Source organism: Dermacentor variabilis, chromosome 1, assembly GCF_050947875.1.
Source record: "Dermacentor variabilis isolate Ectoservices chromosome 1, ASM5094787v1, whole genome shotgun sequence".
Classification (NCBI taxonomy): domain Eukaryota; kingdom Metazoa; phylum Arthropoda; class Arachnida; order Ixodida; family Ixodidae; genus Dermacentor; species Dermacentor variabilis.
In genome coordinates, this window is record NC_134568.1 from 46,242,359 (window position 1) to 46,269,279 (window position 26,921).

A 26,921-nucleotide genomic window follows, 5' to 3' on the forward strand; every position below is an offset into this window, starting at 1 on the left:
GTGCAAAGCAGTGAAACAGTCCGATCTGCTACTAAGATGCACTAGGGCGCATGCGCACTAGACTATCTTCATAGACAATGCTACCTCAATGTTCACATGCATCTCAACCACCCACCCAGCCCTTGGAGTGATCCATTATTGCAAGTTCTACAATCCCTGTTGTATATGCAGGCTGTCACATTGTTGTAGTAGTTTTCACATTACACTCCTTAAACATTCTGTTATAAGCTCATGGCTTTGGCTGCATCACACATCATTAATTTGTGTTATAATTAGGGGTGTGCAAATACCGAATAGTAAGTCTCGAATTGAATATCGAATCGACTCAAGAAAAGAAAAAAGCCGAATATCGAATAACAAAATTATTTCACAGAAGCTCAAATATTTATAAATGCTCATGCAAAAAACAAAGCAGCTGTTGTACGTGATCTGGGGTCAACTTCTCCCTCCAGGCCGTCACAATGTTGCCAGCCATCAAAAACAACTTTTCACTTGGTATACTCATTGCTGCAATGCCCATCTACTTCACGGCTATCTTGCACATTCCTGGGAAGTGTTGCTTGCCTGTTTCTTTCCAGAATGCTAGAGGGTCTTGGCCCTTACTTTAAGTGGGCTCTCGAAGGTACCGCTGAAACTCCTTGATGTTGGCTGCTTTGGAGGAGTGTCTTTTTTCTGATGATGCTGCGAGCTTCTCAATGCTGTCCCAGTTACTGCTGATATGCTCCTTGTGAGCTGTAGATGTTGATGCTTTTGTACAGCCACTTGATGCTTTTCCTGGAGAGCTCTGCAACTCAGTTCTTGCAAGCTCCAAGAGCCTTGTTTCCTGGAACGTGTGAGCACAAAAAAGGTCCTTAAATCTTGTTTCACAGGTGGTTTCCAACGTATACTCCTTTTGCTCGTCCTGCTCTGAAAACCTTGTGCTCATGCTTTTCAGCAAGTTTCTTACAAAATCTGAGGTGTAATCATTGGCTGCAATGCAGTCGTTCAGGACCATTTGTGTTCTATAGAGAAAGGGTACTACTGACCACAAAGTTGCATACTTCTGGCCACTAAGATCTTTGGTCGCTGATGCGATTACTTCATCAGCCTTGACGAGCCCAGCCGCTGCTTTTGCACTCCTGTGGTGTCAGGTTAGGCACAGATGTCTCAGAGGTGGCAAGCTCTAAACAGACGACTTCTTTCAGCCGCACAAGACGTGAGAGCATGTCATGCTCACTGTTCCATCTTGTTTGCACGTCTTGAATATGTTCCAAAACTGAGTGCTCTATCTGTTGCTGGCAATCCTGCAGTCTTGCCGCAGGATTGTGCGACACTTCTTGAGAATGGCAGGAACTCCTGCTGTTTCTTCCTTGGCATCTTTTATAGCTAGTTGCAGTGTATGGTCCATACACTGCATTGGGACGCAAGAAATGCCCCTAAGTGCCGCACGGAAGTTTCATGCATTGTCCGTCACCACATAGACTGGCACTTTCTGAGGTGGCAGCTCCCAGTTATCCATCATTGCTTGCAGGTGCTCCAAGATGTTGCAAGCAGTGTGGCTCTTGGTCGCACTCTGGTTGTCCAATGCAAAGCTTCTAATCTCGAAGTTTGAGGTTAAGTAGTGGCAGGTGAGGCTGATGTAACTTTGGTTAGACCTCGACGTCCACATGTCACTCGTAAACGAGATCGACTCTATGCCTTCCTGGAAGTCCACATGCATTCTCTCCTTGACAGCCCTGACTGTATCTCTGTACAACTCCAGGATGGTTGTCCTCGAAAACGTTGTGTGGCTGGGTATCTTGTACAACGGCTCCATGTAGTTCATCAGCTCTTTGAAATCTCGATGTTCGACACAGATGTAAGGCTGAAGGTTGAGCGCCAGCATTCGGCCAATCCTGGTGGTTATCGCCGTTCTCTCACGCTGCGATAGGTCTTTGCCAGACTTCACTGCACTTTTGATGAGTGGCTGTTCACCGTATGGTCTTTCTTGCTGCCCACTGTCTCTCAAAAACACTGTGCAAAGAAAAATGCTTGTTCTTGAGATGGTTTGCAAGTGGCGGCGTCGTACTCGACGGCATTCGAAGTTTCGTTTCACAGCTTTTGCACAGTGCCTTTTAGGCCGAGTTCTTTACGAAATGTTTCCAAATGGTACTTTTCGTTCATTCAGTCATGTCGCCCCTAACCGAGAGCAGGATCGTCGGACTACGTTTTCCAACAGATAACACAGATGAAATTCGGGAGCAGAACACGTCTGCTTGGTTTCCGATAGCGAGGCACTTGGTGGTTTCGGATCACCCGGCGAAACGACGCCAACAGCCTACGACGCGGAGCGCGGGGTGGAAACAGGGGAAGAGAAACTGGCGCCACCTCTATCCCACTTGCAAAAGTAGGAGAAAAATTGGTTGGCTCTGCGGCCAAGAGGTTGCGCGAGTGCCGCCTGCGCCCGCCACGCAGCGATGCGACGCAGCATGCTGTGGTGGCCGTCGGGCAGGGGTGCGTGGTTTCGCAGTTAGCAATGGTGAGCTTTCGTTTCGTACTCGTGAATTGCAGTCTCTGATTCCTCTCAAGTGTATCTATAACTTTTGCTTGTGAAGGAAATTAGACATGATGCAACTTGGGCGAGTGGCGTAAACAAATGGCAGTTTTAGCTGGGTTTTACGGTTGGGCTGTGTCACGACCACAATTAAATCTGTGTGTTATCAGGTTCATGGCATTCAAACTTCGTGTATTTATAGTCTGTGTGCTAGACCATGATGGAACAGTAGAACTGAAATGTGTTTCACATATCATCCGCCGAGCAGGCTCATTGAATATATCGAATATTCGAGTAACCAAATACTTAAGATTCGATTCGCGAATTGAACTATTGGGACAGTTACAATTCGATTCGTATTCATATATTCGAGTAGTCACACACCACTAGTTATAATCACAATGTGTATGTACATTTTTTATTTTCCAAGTCATGCAAAGTTGCACCTCACCCGAACACTTTCCTGTCCACGTGAAAATAGACAGTTTTTTAGGTAGTCTAGTAAACTATTTTTTACTGCTGCAGCAAATGCTTGATATAGAATGTATGGTATCAATTTGTAGAAGAAATGTGCTTTCTAAGGGTATTATCTTCAAGCGAACATTTTTAACAATTGTTTGAAAAAAATTATTTAATAAAAAAATTGTTACGAAAATGAGAAAACTCCGTAAAAACATTGATGCTGCTTTGCACCAAAAGAACATTGAAAAATTTAGAAATATACATTTTGAACAAAAAGGCTGTATACAACATTCCTGCATATATATAAGCTTTCTATCTGTAGAAGTTCGTTATATACACAAAAAAAATGTTAGCCCTTTGTGCTCGTGCGGCGGCTCTTACGAACCACTACACGGCACTGCAGAGCGCAATAATTGTGCAATGCCAAGATCTAGTTCCGGCCGCCTTCTTGCACAAAACTAAACTCTTTGCGCCGCCACCGGCAAGTGGTCCTGCTAAAGCAACCTTGAGACCCTGCGGATAAGAACTGTAACCTTTAGAACACACCCGATATCTTTAGATCTGAGTGCGGCAGCGACAAAACGGTTCGATGTAGAAAACGAAACCTGCTGGCAGATACCTGTTGACGTTCCGGGGCTATTTATGCACTTTCGTCTTCCGTGCTGAAGTCCCAACAAATCGAAATCATCATCCGAGTCTGTGCTGCTACTACCATCAAAAAAGTCTGACGCAGGCTCACTAGCATTCACCAAAATTCGCCGTTTCTGAAGGGCATCTGCGCGCCATGTCGGAAGCTATGAGCGCTCGTCAAGCCCGATTAAGAAGCACATAAAAATCCCCCTGCAGTGAAAAAAAGAAATACGAAAGCAAAACTAGAAAAATAGTTTCTCTTTTATGCGCTAGATGACGCTAGCTGTCCGAAAGCATCTCGAGCGCGACAAAATTTGAAGTTGAAGCCATCGATAACGGGCTATCGATGGGTATAGGTGCGGACAAGAAAGTGTTAAATTCGTGTAAGAGTGGTATTTCTAGAGTGTGACTTGTCACCTATGCCATGTCGCCACATCCTTGTGACATGGTTTGTATGCATTGCAAGCTGTGTTTATATTCCAGGCCTTTCCAAGCCATGCAACTCTGAACCAGCAAAGAGAATATGTGACAGAAATCCTTTCATCGCTCAGAGAGCACTTATTGGCTGCCGATGTGTTACTGGATGACCAGACTGCCTTACCGATAACAGCCGGTGGCAAATACACAAACATTCCTCCAAATATTTTCTACCTGACGTCCTGCTTTGTTGACAAGCTCTGGCAAGGTGAGCGTGGGTTGTTTGTTCAAATAAATGGTTACTCTGTTAAATCTGCTTAGGGAAACAGTAGGTACTGATAGGAGAGTTGAATGTCATTTAATGCCCAATAAATATGTGACCTCAGCATATTCTTGGATTATACTTATGTAGGCACAATCAAAAGTACACCACAATCGTAAAGGACAGTCACTTGAAAACTTAACACCCAACAATAACTCACTCCAATTTTGAGTGAGCTACATGCCGCAGCCACTACTGCTGAAATATGTATTCCAATGCCATGCAAGACGGTGAATGTCTGTGTAAGAAAAGTGTCCAGACTGTTTCTGCAATCATTTGTGAACAGTGTTAAGCACATTGTCACCTAATGATGCGAGTCATATAAATTTGAAATGTTGCGCGCTGTCTTGGTCTTCAGTATATTAGTAGCTGCTAGGCTGTATGTGCAGTGAGCCAGTTGAGTCTGCATTGTGCAGAAGTCGAAGACGGTGAGCAATGTCTTCACTCAGATGCTTTTCTGTTCCTGAGCTGGTTACCACAATAACAAGCCTCTTGTCGTAATTGTGCCTAGCAACCAGCAAGGACAACTTCACCTCAATACTGTATTTACTCGCATGATGAATGCACTTTTTTCCCGAAAAATATGCGTCACGGGCATTCATTATGGTACATTCATTATGCAGGGTAAAATTTGAGCAAATTATTTTTCTGTGGCCACCTCCAGAAAAGTCACTTTTGCCCTAAATGCGAACCATCGATTGTGATAGCAAATGTGTAGACAGCTACACAAAGTAAGGATAATAGTTTTATCGGCCATATAAACTTGCAAACATTCGCTTCAATGCAAACTGAGCAGCGAGAATGCAGCATGCACAAAGGTATGAGTCGCCATCGACTCAGCCCCCGACGCAGATCGCTTTGAAGATAGGGTGCTGCGGCCGTACAATGCGCAGTTGCTGCCGAAGTAAAACGCTGCACCACTCCCTCCCTCCCTCTTGTCCCCCCAGCACCATGCGCACGACGGAAGACGGCGTGTTCCTTCCCGCTTTCCACCCTTGTATATGGGAGCTTGAGCTGCGATCGTCGGCGCCCCTCCGTGCGCGGTCGTGCAACACACAGTTGCTACCAGAGTGCAACACCACTGTCCTCCCCCCCCCCCCGCCTCCTCAGGGCCTTTTGTGTGATGAAAGACGGCACACGGCACACGAGATTGAGCTGCGATCATCGGCTTTTCTCGCACGCTTTCACTCACACCTACAACACATGCGGCGCACGGCGACGACGACGACGACGGCGGCAAAAATGCACCTAGAGCATCCATATAATTGCTATCGCAATAAAAGTAGGAGACGCGGTACGATTCGACATACGACACAGCGACGGGCTCAATCTCACCCGCCGGATGCCATATCAGATACCAAATCGTATCGTTGCTCTCCTACTTCACGGCAGCAAGTTCAGGGTGCGATCATTATGCGAGTAAATATGGTAAACATGCTGCTGATGCCAAAATAACACAGGGATGTGGCATGGCTGTTAGAGGTCATTTAAGTGTTCCCCAGATATAGTTCTAAAAAGGCCAAAGGGAACGGTTCATGCTTGGAAGTTGTTCGGAAAAATTTATGGCTATCCCATAGAAAGACCTGTGCGCTTCCCTTTATTTTGGTGTGCCGAGATTTGAATAAATATATCTTTATATACACTTGACATCCTCTGTCTTTTCACTTGAAGTAAGAACTCGGTGAACTTTGAAAATCCACAAAAATAAAATTATGCTTGCTTTAAACAGTAATCGTACTGCTGTAGTATATACAATGTTTGATTGCAGAAACGCTCGTGTATCAAGCTTTGTGTGGACATTAAAGAACCATGGGTGGTCAAAATCAATCACAGGTGGAGCCCTCCACAACAGTGTCCATCGTAGCCTCCCTGTCAACCCCATTAATCCATTCATCCTATATTCTTCCGAGACCCTGCATGCATTATATTGCATATTGCCTTTAATGCTTTTTAGAATTAACTCGGAAGCAATTGTGTAAAATATTTATCCCATATATGAAGTTGGATGCATGCATAACTGTACAAAAATGGTTTAGGCACTTTCTTGCCATCAGGCTTTGAGAAAATTGATCCTAATTTGATCATGAACTTTGTGTAATCGCAGACAATGAAAAGAAGCCTTGTGTTCTGAATGCCATGAGATGTCATGAAAATCTAGGACGTAGCGGGCTAATCCACTGCGCAGTATCACAAACACATCTGTGTGTTTAGGCAAAGAATATCGGTCCTTGTTATAATAAACATGGGGAGACAGTTACTTTCTCCATGCAGATGAAGCTGCTGCTTTCGGTATCATAACTGCTGTATTTAAATAACAAATGTGTTTCTCACATTCATAACATACCATTCAGTGGTAATAAAAACTGACTCGAAAAGTGATGATATCTCTGAGCTGTCTTCATGTTTCGGGAGAATGTGATGCTTGTTTACAGCCCTTACCAGGGCTGCTGCTGTGGCTTCTTCGTCGTCTTCTTCTTTTAACTTATTTTTCCTCTTGCTTTTGCTTTGAAGTGAGACTGCCAACGCATATTCATGATTCACAATGAACCAAAATTTATTGCAGTTAAACCTCAATATAACAAACTTCAATATAACGAAGTTCTTGACCTAACCAAGCATCTTAACTTTTTATGAATTCTTGTCCATAGAACCCCATGTGTTTAGAACCTCGATAGTTTAACAGAGTGTGTTTATACATGATTTCAATATAACGAAATTTAACTGCCGCCACGAAGGAATACCAAGATAATAATAAATGGAAACTTCTGCGGATGCACCTCATCAAATAGTTGAATTATAAGCGATTGTCTGCGAACGCACCTCTTCAATTGTGTGCCATGCAGCGACCGCTGAAGTGAAGCAGCATCATGTTCCGTGTAAATTTAAGCATCATTCAAGTGAAAGCCTGCAAGGGTGAGCCGAGAACGATGATGACTTGATGAGCACCGTCTTCTGCATCTTAGCATGAGCAAGGGGATGAGGGTGTAGGAGAGCGATCTTTCAGTAACATGCTCAAACACACGCGAAGAAGGGGTGGTTGGTGCGCATGTCCTTTTTTAGCGCAGCCAAGGCAGCACGCGGCTGTAACCAGAGCCTATGAGCCCTGTTTTAGATGTAATCTGCCATGTGAGCAAAGACTGGGCAAGCTGTAATGGTGTGGCGTCGTGCGCTGTCTTCCTGTGCATTTAGTGGTGGAGGGTGCGTAATCTTGTATTTCGAAGACATGTTGAAGCGAGAGCCAGACGAAGCGTTCACTCCTTGCTGCTGGTGCTTTTCATGATATGTTGTTTCACTGCCCACTGCTGGCAACACTATCAGCAGCGGGGGCAGAGAGGACGAGCGTGGTTGGTTTCACTTTCTGCCGCCGATGTGAAGATATTGTTGACACAGCATGAAACTGTATTTTTTTTATCACTGACTCTTAAATTCAACAAAATGATTAGTATTTTTCTTAGTCATATTTGCTTTCCCTGATTGCCCGGTGATTTAGAAAATATTGCGCCCCCTTCCATGTAAGAAAAATTCATCGGCAACTGTACTTATTTGCATGAAAGATCGAATTTCAATATAACGAAGCAATAGCCGATTTTACCTATTCGTTATATTAAGGTTTAACTATATATGCAGGTTTCAAAAGATTGAGATACTGTATTTACTATACAAACTTTAATTTATCCTTATGTTAAATATAACTAAGGCTTAACAGTACGCATGATTTTCTCGATCATTTTAGATGAATTTTGGCACAAGGTGTTCATTGTGTCAATAACCAAGCACTTTTGAGCATGCCAATGCATGCAGAATTTCTCAAGCCATTGCAAGTGCATTGAGCATATTTTCCTGTGCTTCAAAGCTCAGCTTCTGTCTTGACTTCTTGCATATAAAAGTAGAATGTCAGAGCTTAACACTCTGAAGTAAATTTAAATTCTTAGAAGAGTATGATAACTCCACTTGCCTCTCATTAATTAGAGTCTGTACTTTTGTAGACTCAACACAGTGTACTCTCACTTGACTGTATTTTAGGTGTATATACCAGAGACCCCCATGAAATCTTGGATTTTATCATTAAGCTTCTTGGCCAAGTCAAACGAAAAGGTATGCCATGTTTTATTTTTTTGCTGTATTTCAGTAACAATTATTTTTTAGATATATTTGCGTGCAGAAAAAAAAACATTAATTATTGAGTGGCTTTCGGTTGGTCATGAACATGTCTTGATAAGGTAAAAAAACCTAATAAAGGGTTCAGGAAGCAAGAAGGTATATTGTACCCAGCTGACTACTATATTTTCTGTAATCTAAACGTCCTTTAGCTTAAAAAACCCTGCAATCTCAAAATGAGAGAGCCTGAAAAAATATTTGTTGCAGAAATGTAAGTACTCTCCTTGTGTCCAAATGTCGACATTTGAAAAGAAGTTGTTGTCTTTGCAAAGTCTTTCAAAAAGCATTGCATCACAAACAACCTGAGTGGCACTGAACAAATTCCATTGTGAGGTACTGAAAGCAGAGGGAGCAGCTGCTCAAGTATTGAAACAGAATACTCCAAATTAAGTCAAGTGAGTGACTGACTGTGAAGGAGTCTGGTGATGGCTAACAGTAATTTAGCTTGCCGGCCATCATTTTTTTCACGTTTTGACCAACCTCCAACTGGTAAATTTTGAGTTTATGTGTAACAAAATTATTTGTATTTTGAAAATTTTGCAATAATGCTTTATTTGCTTAAAATGTAAGTGCCATCCAGTTCAGTCATGATTGAAGGCCATAGAAAATAGCTGGCAGGGGGGGATTAAAAGTCAAAGAAAATATAATTTCTTTAATTTTATTGTAGTGTTGCAATTTTAGGACCAATTAATGGGCTAAAAAGCTGACTGAATAGGACCGAGCCGCTCAATCAATCACCAATGAAGACCAGATGATTTAAAGAAGATGTGCAAAATTTTTGGACATATTTTGAGTTTCTTCCATGAATCAGCCTCCCATCTTCACCTCGCTTTGCTATAAATTCCCTCTGTTCCCATTCTGGTAGTGAGCTTGTTATTGTGTTGTCAACATGAGTAATGTAAAAAACGGGCATCATGCTTGACTGGCTCTACCAAGTCTGACACCTGACACCCAGTTCAGCATGATGTGTCTTTAAGCTCTCTGGTGACCTCCAGACCACATACTAGCTGCCGCTATTATGTGGATTACAGTTCTTTTCCTTTGTGTTTTCATTTAATGTTACGTATGTGCTTACTGTTTGGGATTCATTTGCAGAGCAACTGCTGTTTTTCTTTTCTTATAGGCATGCATGTGCAGACAGAGAATGTCTATAGGAGCCTGAACAGAACCTTGTTGTTTATTCTTTCAAGGCCTACAGAATGTGTTGCAGGTTAGTTTGATTGGCATTATGCTTTTCTGCTTTGTTGATTTCATGTTTGCTGGCTCTCAATGCATCAGTTAATCCACCGCTTCTCCATTCTTGTCCAGATCAAATGACAAAGCTTGAGTGCCTCCAGAAGATGATTATACACAGAACACTCATGCTAGTTGCAGCAAACTCCGAAGCTGAATTTATTCCCTGCCTGTGTTATTGTCTTCTACAGCTGACAGCTGATGCTCAGATCAGGTCAGTATAAAAGGATGCACTCTGCAGGAAAAAAAAATAATAATTTTAGAAGTGTCTTAACATTCTATAGTTGTTTGGTTGAAGCATACTATGTTCAGTCTGCCCTTTTTATGTAGGTAACTGCAGTACACTTTTTGCCTCCTCAATGGGCATGGCTTCTCTTGTCCTCTTTTTAGTATGGAGACTGTGCGTCGGACCACCTGGCACATCAATCCTGCTTCCTTTTCGGACCGCACTAGAAATGCTGCTGATAACAAAAGCTTGAGCTCTTCTGAAGAAGGACACCTGTTGGTTGCATCAGCAGCCTGCAAAGTTTGGGAGATAGTCTATCTCTCTAAGAGGCAGGTGAGGAAGCATTTTATTCACCGCCTTCCAGATTAGACGTTTCAGTACGGCTTGTTTAGCATGGAGGGAGCGGCACTTTTTCTCAGACTACGGGATTCCATGGCAGAAGGGGGAGCTATCAGCCCTCAGAATTTTCTGGTGATCTCTTAAGCACTGACCAGGTAGTACCAGGCTGCTTAGATTCTGTGTTCAGACAAGAACCAGTGAACTCAGCATGGCATGGTTTATGGCTCAGAAAACATGCTGCAAGTTGATTGCAGAGAAAGGAGGACTGTACGGAAAAGAACCGAAGCACCACCGCTACACCACTTTACATTTGTAGCGGCTTGTACAAAATGGACACTTTTCATAATTGTTAGGGCTAGCTCTCCAACAAGGCAGTTTGCCAAGGTAATGGCAGTCTAGTAAGCACAGTGTGCTTGTCTTATGAAATGGAATATGTAGATGTGGCTCTCATGATAAAACCATGTGCAGAAGACCAGCCCTAACATGTTCATCATGAATCATTGCCGGTGACACCACTGGTTGGGTAAATGTGCAGTTTTCACAATTAAAATAAAATTATGTTCACATCCTAGTATTCATAACATTAGCAAGTTTCTGTCATTACATGGCACGGTATAAAGCATTGTTTATTAGAAATACAAGTGGACCATTATAAACAAATAAGCAGCTTGTTTGCATACACAGGACTCTTGAAAGAGTGCAAATGATCACTCTTGAGCTGGTTAAGTATGTCTCCTTGAGTGACAGCAGCAGCTCCATTACGTAAGTTCTCATGTTTTATGCAAATATTACTATGCCCTTGAAGATTAAATTTAATCTATGTTTGCGGAAATTTTCTGTTTGATTGCACACAGTTGACGTTCTGAAACATTGAAATGCTGTTAGAAAAATGGTCATGCCTACCAACAGTGGCTATTCAATTTGGAGGCCAATTCAAATAGTTTGTTGTTAGAAAGGTTTGAATATTCACAAACCTCTAAAGAAAAGACCCTATAATGCTAAGTTAGAATATTGTACCATGTTCAAGAGCTCTTCCAAACAGTAGGGCTGAAACCACCAGCAAGGAATACTTTCATCATTACTGTTTGAAGCTTCTTACAAAATTAACAAAACAAACTTAGTACAAATATGAGCAAGCTATGATATGTGCACTCTGATACAGCTGTAGTGCATCGCTTCTTTTCAGCCTTACTAGCTCTTGATGTTTGAAGATTCCCATTATAATGTAAGCAAGTAAAATACATGTTTGACGTGATAGTTCTGCGGAAACCCGCAAGGTGGAGAGGTGGAACCGCAAGGTGGAACATGTATTAAAATACATGTTCTTTGCTCATGTATGTACAATTGTGTGTGTGTTCTTTCTTTGTTCTATGCAGCTTATCTATACTTGTTATTTTGTAAGTGGTACCTTGTACATTATGTTCACAGAAGCGCTTTTCTTTTATTTGTTATAATACTTTTCAATATGTTCACCACACTGTAATGTGTTCGAAATTGTTGCTAAGGTGTTTAGTGTGCTACTGTGCTATGTTCATCGAGCTTCTGGCTACCCTCATAGTTAAAGATAAGATGGCCTAGTAGAAAGCAGTGAGCCTTTGCGATGCTCCCATAGTACTTAGTCATTTTGCTCTAAGAGAGGCTGGCCACAAAATAACATGCATTAGCAGCTTAGCCCCTGAACATATAAAGTGAGCTGTCAAGCGTGGTATGTTGTGATTGATAAAAGCAAGACAAACTGCAGCCTGGACATGTAGGATTCATCTTATGTGATACAGTTGACCTCAGCGAATTCAACCTCTATGGGACCATAAAATTGGTTTGATTTATCTTAAGGGGCCCCTCACTAGGTTTGGGCATTGCAGACAGACAAGCGTGGTGTGTAGATCCTACGCTGACAATTGTATCTACAAAGTACCAAGTGGCTGCACAGCAAAAAACAGCTGAAGTTTCATAGAAAAGCCGGTGCTACCTTCCCCTCGTAGGAGCCCCACTTCTTACTGGAGAATCAAGATCACACGCCTAGACACGTCTACATCAGACACGCCTGCAAAGTCCCCGATTATAGTGCTTGACTTCAATAAATCGTCCAATCATCCAGAAAGTGCAAAACTGCCACTGGAAGTACACACAGCAAGAAACATAAAGAAGAGAAGAAAAAGGGCTGAGGTGCTCATAATTAATGTAAACATGATGTGGTCTCTCAGCTCCGGTATGGAAGAAGGCAGGGTAGTAGTAATCTCATGTGAGGACACTTGGCAAGGCTAAGGGAGGGAGTGCTTATGCTTTCAATGAAGCTCGCCTCCTTGCAGCATGGCAATGCAACATTTCAGTTTCTCTTATCTCCTCTAGTGATGAACCGATTTGAAAAGCTCTTGCAGTCAAACGTCCCCTGGTGCAATATCACGCAAGCACCTCGTTTATCAAATGTTCACTTCACATCCTATGTCACTGTGTAAGTGGCGTTTAATTGGCACTCCCACCTTGCCATGCTGATGATCGCTTACGAAAATGTGGTGCCGGTAAATCATGAGCGCACGAGCAAACGTTTGGAAAGCAAGATGCTTGCGTGATCTCGCCTCTGGATGGCACTTTACAACTTGCAGTGCACAACTGACGTTTCCGATGGAACCTGGTGAGGGGCTCTGTAACGTTCAAGCTGAAGAAAGCGGTTGACAAACATAGTGTCTTTGGAGATTTCTTGCATGTGGCCAGATAAAAAGTCAGTTTGAATCATCTGACATCAAATTAATAAAGGTTGACTTGATTGATACGAGCTGGTTGCATGCATGTAGCTAGAGCTTGGGACTTCATACGATCAGCTGTATTGTTGGAACACATCTTGCTAGGCTTGTCACACTTACAGGCTGCTACGTCCTGTTGTGCAGGCCTTGGAAGAGTTATGCAAAGTGCCACTGCCTGTAGCTGAGGGCAGCTCGGGGGGCCAGATACCTGACCTGCAGAGCCTGTGGGAAGTTCTGCATGAGCCGCTATGCCGCGCCTGGACCAGTTTCCTGGATCTTGAGCGTAAGAGTGGCTACACGCGGGAAGTCATGCAGACGCAGATGCAGACTGTCAGTCAGGTAAGTGAGCTCAACTGCCGATAAAGTCGACTCTTGGCTTTCTTACATTTGACCAATTTTGCTGCTGTTTTGGTGTTACAAGGTCAAATTCTATACATGAAAAGAATAAGGAAAGAACTAGAAAGCTTGATCCAGTGCCAGCGTTATGACAGGTGTAGTTATCATCCAGGTGACAGGGGTCATCACTGGCAGGATTTATAGGGGCTTACCTCTTTGATGAGGAGGCTGGGAAATAAAGCATTCCTTGGTAAATAATGCTGCAGACATATTTTGTTAATCTTACCAGTGGTCCAGTCATTTTGTTTCAAAGGCTGAGTTTTCAATTTTGCACTGTGATTATTTGTTTCGTAAGGTATTTTAGACGTGTTACAGACTCTGGCCATGCTTGCATCACTTTCTGTGCAAGACTTAGTATCTTTAAATTTAGTAGGCCTTATTGAACATGATGGCATATAATTATTAATATTTAGTTACTCAGAAAGGCATCATTACCTTGTATACTTTGTGCTTGTGCAAATGCCACAAACTAGCAAAATCTTTGTGAAGCTTGCCAAACCATCAAGTCAGTGCCTTGGGATGGAAAAATATTTGTACATGTTTCAAGTGTTCATGTAACACTCGGCATGAGCTGCTCTTATTCTTCTTCATTCCATTTCTTCCTCCATTTAGAAACTTCAAAAAGTGACTGGTGGACTCTCGAGGCTTGCAAGCCGAAAGATCAAGAGGGAGCAGGCTCCTAAGGTGACTCTTAGCACCATGACAAGCCAGGCAAGCCTTGAATGCATCTCTTTTACAGTGTGCGGCATGAATCAAAGAACTTCTTTTCCACTGGCTTAATTAAAGTCATGTGGTTGTGGCTAATCTAAATTATTATTATTATTATTATTATTATTATTATTATTATTATTATTATTATTATTATTATTATTATTACTAATAGACTCGCTAAGACAAGAAAAAATTTGGTCATTGAACTTGTCATCTTTTCCATCTTCACTGTTTGACCTCTTCATTTTGTTGGTGCTTTCAAGGAGGTGGAAATGTGGACGCAAATTCATGTTTCCATTGTACAAGAGCTCGTCGACATGCAGTTAAAGCGACATCAGCAGGTCAGTATGTTAGTTTCATCATATGTGAAAGGCAAATACTGGAAAAACCTTTTTTTTTTCTTTATGACTTTTTGTCTAGCTGAAATTACTAGTTCACTGTGATCGTACCATTGAAGGTGGTGGGACTAGTTGTTTAGATTAAAATTAATTCTTTTATAAAAGGGCATATGGTCTGCACCTGTCCCTTGTACCTTCATCTGGTCCTTTCCCTCCCTTCCTTTTTTTTCCACTTGCACATAGTTAGGTTTATCTTTAATTGCATGATAAATCATAGGACTCGGGATCCTCACTTTTGATGTCATTAAAATCCTGAAACTAGTCAATCATGGGTTGAAAGCCTTTTTTGTGTATGTGTGTATGCGTGCGTTTTGTAATGCAGAGTCAGCAGCATCTTCTGAAGGATGTCTTTGAGGACTGGCTGCAGACTGAGTCAGAGCTGACTCAGGAGCGGGGTCTGTGGGGCCCAGTCGAGGGATCTCCTTTAGACAAGTGGATGCTTGACATGACCGAAGGTATTGCTGCATCAAGCCACTAGTACTTATCTGTAGGCTCTCAGTCACCTTCATGGGGCTGTGGTGTTGTTGCTGCTGTTGTTGTTTGCATAAACAGTGGGAAAAGCTTTGTGTGGTGTGTAAGTACACCATTCCTTGTGCATTGGCAGCGAGTCAGGAAGGATGTGCACATTCAGGCCACTGTCCAAGCGCCTTGATTCTGAATTTTTACCAGTTACTCTTTGCACTAAGCAGAACTCACTGCCTATACGCATACAGTCTTCCTGTTCAAATATGTAAATCCGGGTCGGGACCATTTGGCACTTCAATTAAAGCGCTTATTCAAATAACGCAATTTCGTGTTGTTATAACAAGGGTTTACTGTAAATTAGTGCAACAGAAAGATGAGCACAAGAGAGGAGATGGAACATGAGTGCCTCTGTTGGCTGTTTGTCACTAGGGAAGGATTCAAAGCACACCTTTTGCCATGCTGGTGCACCAAGCATAGTTACAACAAAGCCACATATGTATCACCATGTCACCAACTGACATTTAATAATTCTCACTGTGCCACGTACAGCAAAACAGTCTCACCTCACTGATACCTGAGCTGCCATTCTTTCTGATTGAAAAAAAAAAAGAAAATATGCTTCCATCTCCAGCCTTGAGGTGGCGTTAAAACTCTTGCCTAGAATATCCATCCCCGAGAAGCATGCATGCTTCAGATCTACATTCAGTAACATGGGCTGCAAATTTGTGCCCTTGCCTTCCTCGTAGCTTACTTTTTAAGCACATTTCTTGGGACTCTTAGTCTGGCCTATGTACACTTTCCTACAAGAGTATGAGACTGTTGTTGATGCTTCATTTAATCTGATCATGTGCACCGCCCCCTGAAGTCCTGGAAATGACAAATATAACTTCCATGGAGCTTGCCGATGATGTAATCTGTGGATGCGCTGCTCTAGTTAAACTATGTGCCATTTCCATGTCCTGCAGGAAAGTGCAGTTTGTCCAGACTGATTGGTGTATCAGCAACCATCTTCAGGTGCATGCTCAGAAAGTGAGAAAGGAGCAGGACAAGGTCACACATTTTTTAACCTATGCTAGCCCGTGTATCTTTAAGAAGTCTATTCTGGGTAGGAGGTCTAGATAACTTGAAAGCTGGTGGTGGAAGCTTTTTTTATAGCTATAGCTGTTAGATGTTTACTCCCTTTACCATTCTAATGCCTACCAGTGTTGCTGATGACCACTGCAGGAATCCTGAAAACCTTTGCGAGAAACTTATGCAGAAAAAAATCTGAAATACCACACGGATTCGAACAGTGGACCCACAGACTGCCATTTGCAGATTTTTACTGCTCATCTACTCCACTGATATTTAGTCAGAGAAGAATACTGCACCAAGAAAGAGCACAGCTGCTGCCAGCTGCTATAATTAGTCAACAACCACTCGGCTTATCCTCTTGTCTTCTGGATGTCACCAGTTTTGACGCCTTCTTCATCGCTTCGTAACACGCCATCATCCCAGTTGCAGAGGGCTTCTTGATGAAGTTTCTTCTCACAAGGAGATTACTCACATGCATCTGTGTATCTTTGCGTCTGCCGATACGACGTAAAACTGAAAGATTTACTGCTAAGTTATGGCTCATAATATTGCCCCAGCTATCACATTGCTGCTTTGCAATAGTCAAAACTGCAACTTTTTTCTTTTTTTTTAACAGAAAGAATGGTAGTTCATATATACTGGTGAGGCTGTTTTGCTGCACTTGGCAGAGTGTTGATATTTAAACGCCTGCTTGTGATGTGTTTACGTGGCTTTGTTGTAATAATGCTTGGTGTGCACATGAGTGAGAAGAATAAGAGCAATCGAGGGGCTTGATTCCTCGTTGATTACAACCACACCAAGGCAAGAGACAAGGAATCCAAGGAAAACATAAGGGAAATTAACTGTTTATTTAATTGAAATGTAGGAATGATAAGGTAAATGGAATTCAAGAAAACTTGCTGCAGGCAGCCATGAGTGCTCGTGGTGGCTAACACTCCCGTGGCTAGATCTAGTACACATACACAAATACAAAAAAAAAAGTATACAGAACAAAGGCCGCCACGCTAGCTCGATTGGTTGGACATTGGACGCATAATATGAAAGATGTGGATTCAGTTCCCACCTGCAGCGAGTTGTTGCCACATGTCCAACATGCTGAGTTAGGTATTTGCTGATATTTCGAGCAGTTGCAGTTTCATATAAGCATTAATTTTGGCTACTTGGTCAGAATTGAGCTCCTCCTGCAGCTGTTGCACTTTGACAGAAGACTGAGAAGACCTCTGTACTAGAGAACCAGTACCAGGGCTTCAACACCAAACCAGAAAGATGCAGAAACTTTGAGCAGTGCATTGTTCACATATTAACACAAGTCAGTGTCTGACTGGACTGATAACAACAGCAGTCTTCAAATGGTGCGTTGTGGATGAGCAAAATAATTTATTGGGTGTGCTTGCTGGGTTTGAGAGAAAACATTTGTGTGTGCAGGGACAGCTACATGGAGAAAGCAAGGCATGTAGACATGAGGATGATACTTTATACACCTGTCACACGGGCACTCAAAAGTCTTTGAAGAGAAACGCTTCTCCCGAAAAAGAGTTTCACCCGCAGACAAATGACAGGGAGCGATTTCTTTTTTAGAAGCGGTCTTGTCTGGAAACTCAATTTGTCTATCTCTTTTACGGACGAAAAAAAGTAGCCTCGAAACCAGTGGGCGCAAGCAATTATTGTATGTTTTAAAAAAAATACGCAAATGCATATTTTTCTGTCGCCTAGGCTCATCGTAAAAAATTATTTCATGTCTTGCAGAAGGTGCACTAAACCCAGTAATGCTCATTTTCTTTTGTACTCTCGTAGCCAGGTCGAACGGGTCGCGGATATCACGTGATGGCACTTACAGACACGTGCCGTGTGGACGAGAAAAATCGCGCGCAGCATTGTGAGCAACGCCACTGACGAAACAGCCCTGGGCACACGCAAAAAGCACTCTTATTGCGGGAACGCTGCAACCAATGCGATAAAAGAAGCCCAATGTTGCCAGACAAGCTTGTGCACTTCGCTAGTCCTGCAAATGCTCTTTAATGTGGGAGAATAAATCTTTGCTATAATGTTTCTTGATCTGCCATTGTTAAACTTATTTGAAAAATGTGTAATACAACGACTTTTCACTTATATTTCGAGATAGATCAATTTAATTGGCCCGATTTTGTTTCGAACGCCAGCGCCACGCTTTTGTTAGCGTGTCCAGAAGGAAACACTAATAAGAGATCGTGAGTGCCATGTGTCTGCTGTGCAATGCCTCTTCATTAAAAAGTCTTGTTGGTAAAAGACCGCTTACGTAAAAGAGTTTTTGCATGCTCATGTGACAGAGGCATAAAACTGTGAAGCTGCTGTTAGGTTTTGCTTTTTCTTCTCCGCAAGCCCTCTGAGTAAGAGTAACACACTCTTTGCACTTCCCTGTGTGTATTTTTTAGTGTTTGGAAACTCTTCAGTCCTTGGTTTTTGCTTTGTACTAGGCTCATTCCTTAAAAAAGCACTTTGTTCTTGCAGCTGGCCCATGTCGTATGCGCAAAAAGATGGTGAAGAATGACCTGTTCTATCTGCACTACCCATATCGACCTGATGTGGAAGGAGGGGAGAATGTGAGTAACATGTGCCTAGACGCTCCGCTAATCTCAGTTTTTGTCGTGAAGCAGGTGTCGCTTATTGTTTGCAAAATTTTTATTAATGTAAACGAGTGCTCACCTCACTGAAGTGCAGTATATTAACAGTTTTCATAAAAACATGCTAAACCGAGGTATTGTTGCGATATATTAAGTATGACATTTGCTTATCATAGTGTTTTTACAGAGCCCTTTATGTGACCCCCCCCTGTGTCTTGCTGACATGTGCCAGGGACTAGGTCCTGATTGTAGGAATTGTAATATAGTATATATTATGTAGTACGCATATATATGTAGGAATTGTAAGAAAGAAATAGAGGAATAGTTGCAGAAATGACAGAAAAACGAAATGGAAGGCTGCAAAGGCATAGCAGAGGCAGCATTTGGGTGCCGATAATTCCAGTCGTAGAAGTATTCAAAGATACCTTCTTTGGAAGGTATATTTGTAAGGTCATGCTCAATTATACCAGACACATGCCATGACTTTCTTAACGGGAGATGCTAGGAAAAAGTGTGTTTTTTTTTCTTTTTCTGAAAATTACAGATTTTTTGTTTTTACTTGTTTTTGGCAAGTTCAGTTTCTCTACTTTTGTGACAATAAAAATCATAGCTGAATTTGAACTTCAAATGGTTTAAAAAGCACATTCAAAGAGCACAAGGTGGCTGTTAAAAGCCCGAAAGTGAGCTGTTTCCTAGCGTCCTGTAGCCGACTAGCATGGCCGCTCACCATTGTGAATCGCGTCAGGAGTTCAGCCAAGCTGCATTCTCAATATAACCATGGTTGCCCGAGCTAACACAGACTAAGAAATAGTTTTTTTTTAAACATGGGGGGGGGGGGTCCTTGTTGCATTTTCTGAGTGCTGTGTCTAGCTTTTAAACTGTAAAATCTGTTTTTCTCAAAATGCAATTTGGCAACTTTTTTTAGTTTTCCCATCTTGTTTTGGGTACTTCCAGTACTTGGATTTGGATGAAATTTTGCCCATATTTTGTTTTTAGGATGTGAGGAATGACATTACCTCCTTTAAATTTTTAATATCACTTATATATTTTAGACAAGTTTCAACTAACACTTACTAGGGTCTGAACTTTGGAAGAACCAGGGTTCCAGTTTTTCACGTTTATTAACATATTTTATAGGCACTTTCTAGTTAGTTTTCAGCATTCTACTGTTGATGTTGAGGAAATGAGCCATCAGTGGTCCTTAATGTGGAGGCAAAAAGTTTGCCTACATTTTTTATACATTGTCATGGTACAGAACAAAAAACTGCGACTCGCTATAAAACTGTTTATATATTTGTAAACGTGTAATTATTTGTCAATGTTTGTAAATTGTAATTATGTAAACAGCCGGAGTTTCATTTTCGACTAGAGTCTTCCCTTAAAATGTTTTGCAGGACCCTTTCAAAGGATAACGGACAGTCCACTTTCACTGCACAGTATTCTGTTAAGAAAGAAAGTGCATTGCTGTGGGTGTCAGTTCACCAACCATTATCCCACTCTAGCATCTGTGGTGTAAGGTGGTACCACAGATGATTGCTACAGCTAATCTTTTAATTTCAAGCCTCATTGCTCCTTACGAGTTCGTTTCTTGGTTTGTCCTTTATACATGCGCTCACCTGTGTGATGCAGTGCATGTGATACCTCCCTGTCTTGAGCAAATGGCAGGGTGTCTACCAACCGGGAAAACCGGGAAAACCCGGGAATTCTCAAGGATTTTGAGTGGTCTGGGAAAAGTCAGGGAAAACTCAGGGAATTTGGGCCTCCGTCAGGGAAAATTAGCGACAATCTTATTGGAAGGGTCGAAAGTCGCGGTAATGCTGGCTCGAGCAACAGACAGGAATCGCAATGAATCGTCTTTGACGCCCTGTCGTCGGCTGGATGAGTTGCCAGTGTGCAGTCAACGACCGACTTTCCGGATTCCCGATAATTTGGACGGATTCGCGGCACCGCCACGTACCCCACAGAGTCAACGTATCAGAACGTGTGAAATTTCGGACGCAAGAACCCTTCGCCGTCCGATTTTCCGGACGTTTTGCTGTGACCACAGGTCCGAAACGGCAATAATCAAAGGCACCACCGCTGCCGTTTTGATTACTTCGCCACCTCGGAGCGGCAATCTCGCACGCAGATCCGCTGGCAGCCGTTGCCACCACTGCGGCAACGCTAGGCTTAGCTGCTTCGACGTTCGCTATGAAGCTTCTTGCCGTTGGGGGCCGAGTTTTTTTATTGAAAGAATTAGCTGCTGTCAGCAATGGCACGGACTCCGCTTTTGTGGTCCTCGCGATTGGCTTAGAAACTTAGAAAACTCGGTGCGTTGCATAATGCCGGTTCCCGGAAGTCAGCTTCGCCTCTGTACAGAAATGTTACGTGGTGAAGCATACGCAAAAGTATTGCAGTGAAGCATAGCAAGCGTGGGAAGGGGCTATTGCCACGGAAAACACTATGTATTCCTTAATTATACACACGTGCACACGGTATTTCCTGTCACAGTACGAGCGCCGATATGCCTAATATGTGTACCGACAGGCCTTCAGAGCGCTTTCGAACGTGCCTGTGGCGGTTTGAGCCCCTAAGGGCAGTAAATGACACGCATTTATTTTTTTCCAACTGGCCGATTTTTCGAACGTTTTCGCGACCCCTAGGGAGTTCTAATAATCGGCCGTGGACTGTGCAACTGACCAAGATGCTTCAAATGGTCCTTGGGGCGAATGAGGGGCAGAAGGAGGACAAGAACAGAAATGATGTACGCAATAAACGGGAAAGGAAGCTTGCTGCCGCCGTTTTGAAGGAGCTTGAGCTCAAAAAACAAAGTTTTGGCTGATGCCGAGATGCAGGTGTCCCGCATCCAAACCAAAATAAACTCTTTAAAGCAGTGAAACACAACACTCAGGTGTCGTGCGCAGGCTGAGAGTATGTCAGGACAGTTGAGGTTGACTTACGAGCGGTTGAGAGAGAATCTCATTTGTGACAGAGTTCGGGCCTCATACCACTGAGCTTGCTATCAGTTGATAGAAATAGCTCATATTCGAATATATTTGCTTCTATGTGCGTCTCCTTTTTATTTGTATTTGTGAATGTCCGACTTATTTGCAATTTTTTTCGAAGACACTTTATTTGCTGTGCATTTTACTAACCCCTGCCTTCTGTTCTCTTTTTGAATAATATAAACACTACTCCTTAGTATTCAAATTGGATTAAGTCGCTTTTTAATTTTTTTGATGTGCTTACTCGAGAGTGACAGCATCAGGCGATATGGTTTCAGCCCGTCTTGACATAAAACATAGTTCTGCATCACTCAGGGAATTGGGCAAAGGCACGCAGGGAAAACCTGGAAAACTCTGGGAATTTGGAAATGTCAACTTCATAGACACCTTGAATTGGAAGGTGCCAGCTTCGTTGTTGGTGGCTTCGCTTATTTTTTATTTATTTTTTTCAAGTGGCTTTGTTGCTGTGCTGATGTTGGTTCTCTGTGATGCAGTGCAGCCTTTCTCACTTTGTTTTTTTTTGTTGCCTAATCACTGGGGAACCGTAGCAGCATATCATCATAGTTTACAGTGTTGACTCGTGCAACATTTAAGTTTTATCATATAGTTGCAAGTTTCCAAATTGAGAAAGGACACTTCTACGGCCAGACAAACAAAACATTTGAACAATGCCCAACACTTCTTTGGTCTTGAGGACTACGATGGCTAAAAAAATGTGCTCATAGTCTCATTAATGGTAACTGTAGCATAGTCATAAACATAGAGCATGCAAGCTAAGTCATTATAACACTGCATAGTTGCTTCAGAATCAAGGTTTAAGTCGATTGCTTGTTATTATAGATAGCTTACCTGTGCAATGAAGATGGCATCAGTTCCTTAGTCCTGCACATTTTTTTGTTCACAGCTTTTTTTACCACAAAAGACTGACTTGAAATTAAACATGCTGTTGCTCTCAAGAAAACAGGCAAGGGACATTGGGTGAAACATATGCTTGGTATTGCAGAACCTTGTCAATGCACATCTGAGCTAGAAAAATATCAGTTTCTTCTTCTTTTTGCCGTTCATCAACTTTCGCCACTATAGCACATGGTATGCCTCTCCAAATCCAGAATGCTGGCAGCATTCAAGCTGTAGATAGAGACAGTAGCACGAAATTATGGCCATTGTGTTCATTATGCCCCAGGAGCTGTACATGTTATTGTGTGGAGGCAAAATTTTGTGCAGTGTAAATAAAGAAGTCCCTAACATGCATTTGAGGCCCCTTTCAGAGTCTGCAAAGAAGCAGCACCTTGCAACATAAATTATATCAACCACTGCATGTAGTGGAAACCTCACAGGTGTGAAATTTCACAAAAGCCTTCTTTATTGAGTGTTTGCATCTTGGAAGAAATAATGTTCTGAAATTTTGCTGCTCAAGGCACATTCATTTACCAAGCATTGATGAGCATGTGTTCAGATGTGTACCTTCATACACACACATTAAAAATACCTTTGCAGTCATTCCGGCCAGGGACTATTTCGCACATTTTGGATGCCATGCAGAAAGAGCACTTGTGTAAGCAAACATGTAGTGACTGATTTACTTCTGAAAATTCTTTATTCCTGAAGCTATGGTACAGTGTACAGTCTCCAGCCAGCATGACATTGTTGGTGATCACACGAACCGTTTTCTCTAGGGTCCTCATTGTCGCTTTTTTCCCCAGTACTTTCATCAGAGGATGTTTGCTTGTTGTCTGAAGACAGAATGTATTCCTGTCGGCACTAAATTTATCTTCAGATTCACTGAGCTGGTGCGAGTTTTTTTTCCTTAAAGCACACGAAAACATTGTCATCCTCTCAGTACTTTGTGCCACGAAAACCGTGTGCAAATTCCTTCAAGTTGGATGTTAAAAATCTGCGGCCCTCGTATGCAGATGCTTTTAAAGTGCTATTATCAATACGTAGTTAAAAAATTTCCTGAAAGACCTTGCAACAGATACAAAGAAAAGAACCAGTTAACACGAGTGCACAATGTGTTGGGAGAGACCTGACGCATGGCTGCGAAGGGTTAAGCCCTTAATAAATGTTTACACCCTATCTCAGCCAAAACGTAATAGAAGTATTGTGATCAAGCAAGTACGTCTGCACAATTACATTATACCAGAACTAAATGGTCTGTGCTTATTCTGTATATACTACTGGTATGAATGCTGCAGTGCCAGATGTACACTTTACCACGGATGTTAAACATCAATGTATTTTATGCTTCATTCTTTGCATATCCTGTATTATGTATTATGTTAATTTGTAACATTTGTGCTTGTTCATCATGTTTTCTTTGCATATTTATGTTTCCTTTTTCTCACAGCTTGCTTGTAAGCCAAATTTTGACCTTTCTACTTGTTTATAATGCAACATTATGCACTTCCCACCTTACTTCTTTCTTGAAATTGCTGAACGTAACTCTTTCAAGCATGCATCAACCAACTAATTTTCTTCAGCTGTAGCATATTAAAAAACCCTGATGGGTTTCCTTTCAGGAAACTGGTATGGGTTTTCTTGTAACATTACACTGCAGTCCAAGTAATGGCTTCCCTTTTTTTAAAGTTTCTGGGCAATAAACTATGGTCATCTACAATTATTCCGACATGAAGATGACTGCAGAAGTGTTGAAGTAATTCTACACTTAGAAGGAAAAAAGAAATCTACGATACAAGAAAAGCAATGCCTTTGCACTTTACAATGCTGACAGTAAGAAAAGATTGTTAACTCTTTCCGTACCGCGCCCATTGTGCATCGTTAGCCCATTAACGATGGTTTGAAACGCTGCTTTCGAGGCCTTCTGCGCCGCTCACGGGCACACTGCACTATCAGACGTCAAGGAGAACTATATTTTTATTTTCTAAGCAGTTTCCTTTTTTCCTGTCAGGCGATGATTTTCGAACGTACTTTGAAGTCTTATGATCGTCAATGTAGAAAGCAAAAATGGCTGCCCACTATCGAATGTTTGAAACACCGCTTTCGAGACCTCCCGCACCGCTCATGGACACACTTCACCATCGAACGTGAAGGAGGAGAACTATATTTTTTTTTATAAGCCGTTCTATTTTTCTTTTTTTTTCAAGATGCGGTAATTTTTGAACACGCTCCTAAGTTTTGCGATCGTCAAAGTGGGAAGCAAGAATGACTACGTCGGGGAGCGACGCACATGCTTCAAAAGATCACAGATCTCGCGATTCTGCTCCATCTGTGGCTCATTTTATCGATGGATCAAGCAGCAGTGAGTCTGAAGACTCTGTCTTTTCGTCGGACTTAGACAGAGAGAGTGATGACAACGCAAACCAGCCCGGAACATCGGTGGCCGCAGCCTGGCATGCCCAAATGTAGGGCTTGCAGTTAAATTTTTGTACTGGGATACCTGTTCAATGAAAAGCTTTGATTTTTTTGGAAATACGCCTACTAGATGGCAATACATTTTGTATATCTCATAATTTTTATTACATATTTTTCATAGTAGATACAAGCATGTCTTTAAAACTATGGTTAGTATTATCCCACAATCTTGTTTCTGGCAATTTATATCTTTTTTATGACATATATCTTGTTAATAAAATGTTTATGCATGAAAAGTGCATTAATTCTGCTTTTTGCTTATGCATTACATAAAATATTCAGTGCAGTAGTTCCTTCAGATAGAGAAACCTATAAAAAAACCTATCTTCTCCATGGTAGGGAAAGAGTTAAGAGAATTTGTCCTGGTCTTGCACCTCGTAATGATGTGTGCATGAAATTTCTAAACAATCGTAGGTTTCCATGTTCACTTAACATGTGGTACATCTACAGCGCTCAAAAATTGAAATATGTGCGAACAGCAACAAGCAGACAACAAATGCCTTTTACACGTAATTACATGGAAGTGCGACATATAATCGCTCTGTAGCCAGTTTATAAGCATGGAGTAGCCCCAAGGGTACGCTTTGGAATCTGAATTAAGCCGCTGTTACAAATGCAGGTGAACCTGGAAATGAAACAACACATTGGAGTAGTTTTCGAATTGTTCTTGTTTAATTTTCTTAACACTGCACATCATGCATCGTCGCTATGTCATGAAATGCAAATCGCATACATCTCCCTGTTAGTAGCAGCTGTACTGGTAGGTTTTGAAGTTTTCTGCATACATGCTAGCTTTCCCTGTACTGACCTGCAAGTGCACGTGGAAACTTTAGTGAATATCAGCCATTCATGGTCATCACCTTTTGATCAACCGTGGGCCAGCATGCCACTGCTCATACTCAGTTGTTCAAGTAAGCTACCATCAACGAAGCATGCACTAATTGCCTCTAGCTTGCTATGTGATAACTGCTGCAGCACCAAAAGTGTACTGGTGACCGCTGGTGTGCTCACCCTCCTTGCAAAAATATTTCTTTGTGAAAATTTAGGGTAACATCTGTTTAAAACATCTGTAAACCAAAGTGTAAAATGCAGCCCATATCGTGAGTCAAGTTTAAATCTCCATGTGTGTTTACTATAGGATTGGCCACCTTTAACTTCCTTCATGGCTATATCAACGATGGTATTTCGTTAGGCAAGTTTGGGGTAAAGTCAGGTGTGATCTCATCATGACTAGTCTCGGCATACAAGTGACACTTGGAAAGCGAAGTATAATCACTTTGCCAATTTATTTATTTATTTATTTCAAAGTACCTTACAGGCCCCAAGGGCAGCATTGAGTAAGAGGGGCATCATTGAACAAATGACAACAGAAAACTGATACATGAGAGCTAAAAATGTGAGAGCTAAAAATGTTTACAATGATAACGTGCTTGCAAAACAGTGTTACAACGTTCTGCTTGCTGCACTGTGGTGTTTATACAAAGGACAAAAACGAGACAGACGCACATATGCGCAACATGTAACATCTCGTTTTTGTTCTTTGTATAAACAGTATAGCGCAGCAAGCGGAACGATGCCATACCAACTAGACCTAGTCAAAGCTTTATTGAACAGCATTACAAATAAAAATGCTAAAGCAATACATTGAGTTGTCAGGAAAGAAATCAAAAGTACAGTTCATGGTAACATAAAAAGCAGCACATCACTCGTGCAAAATAATGCAAATAGCACGAGCACATAAAACAGAAACAAAATTGAAGCAACAAATTGAAAAAAAAGAATGGGAAAGAATAAGAATGCCCAGAGAAAAAGACACTTCAACCCGGCGTACGGAATGGTAGATCGGACAAAACATAGAGAGAGACAAGGCACATATATGAC

The 26,921-nt window shown here is 41.9% G+C and overlaps 1 protein-coding gene across 1 annotated transcript in view; it reads left to right on the top strand.

The window, feature by feature from the left end:
- Positions 1-26,921, top strand: part of bchs (WD repeat and FYVE domain containing 3 bchs) — a 245,728-nt gene that overhangs the window by 128,595 nt on the left and 90,212 nt on the right. Inside the window, exons 37-46 of the mRNA XM_075687061.1 lie at positions 4,088-4,289; positions 8,367-8,438; positions 9,625-9,711; positions 9,810-9,948; positions 10,125-10,293; positions 13,185-13,379; positions 14,049-14,147; positions 14,411-14,488; positions 14,868-15,000; positions 18,572-18,663. Coding sequence (XP_075543176.1) covers positions 4,088-4,289; positions 8,367-8,438; positions 9,625-9,711; positions 9,810-9,948; positions 10,125-10,293; positions 13,185-13,379; positions 14,049-14,147; positions 14,411-14,488; positions 14,868-15,000; positions 18,572-18,663 — 1,266 coding nt within the window. The remainder of the gene's footprint in view (positions 1-4,087; positions 4,290-8,366; positions 8,439-9,624; positions 9,712-9,809; positions 9,949-10,124; positions 10,294-13,184; positions 13,380-14,048; positions 14,148-14,410; positions 14,489-14,867; positions 15,001-18,571; positions 18,664-26,921) is intronic.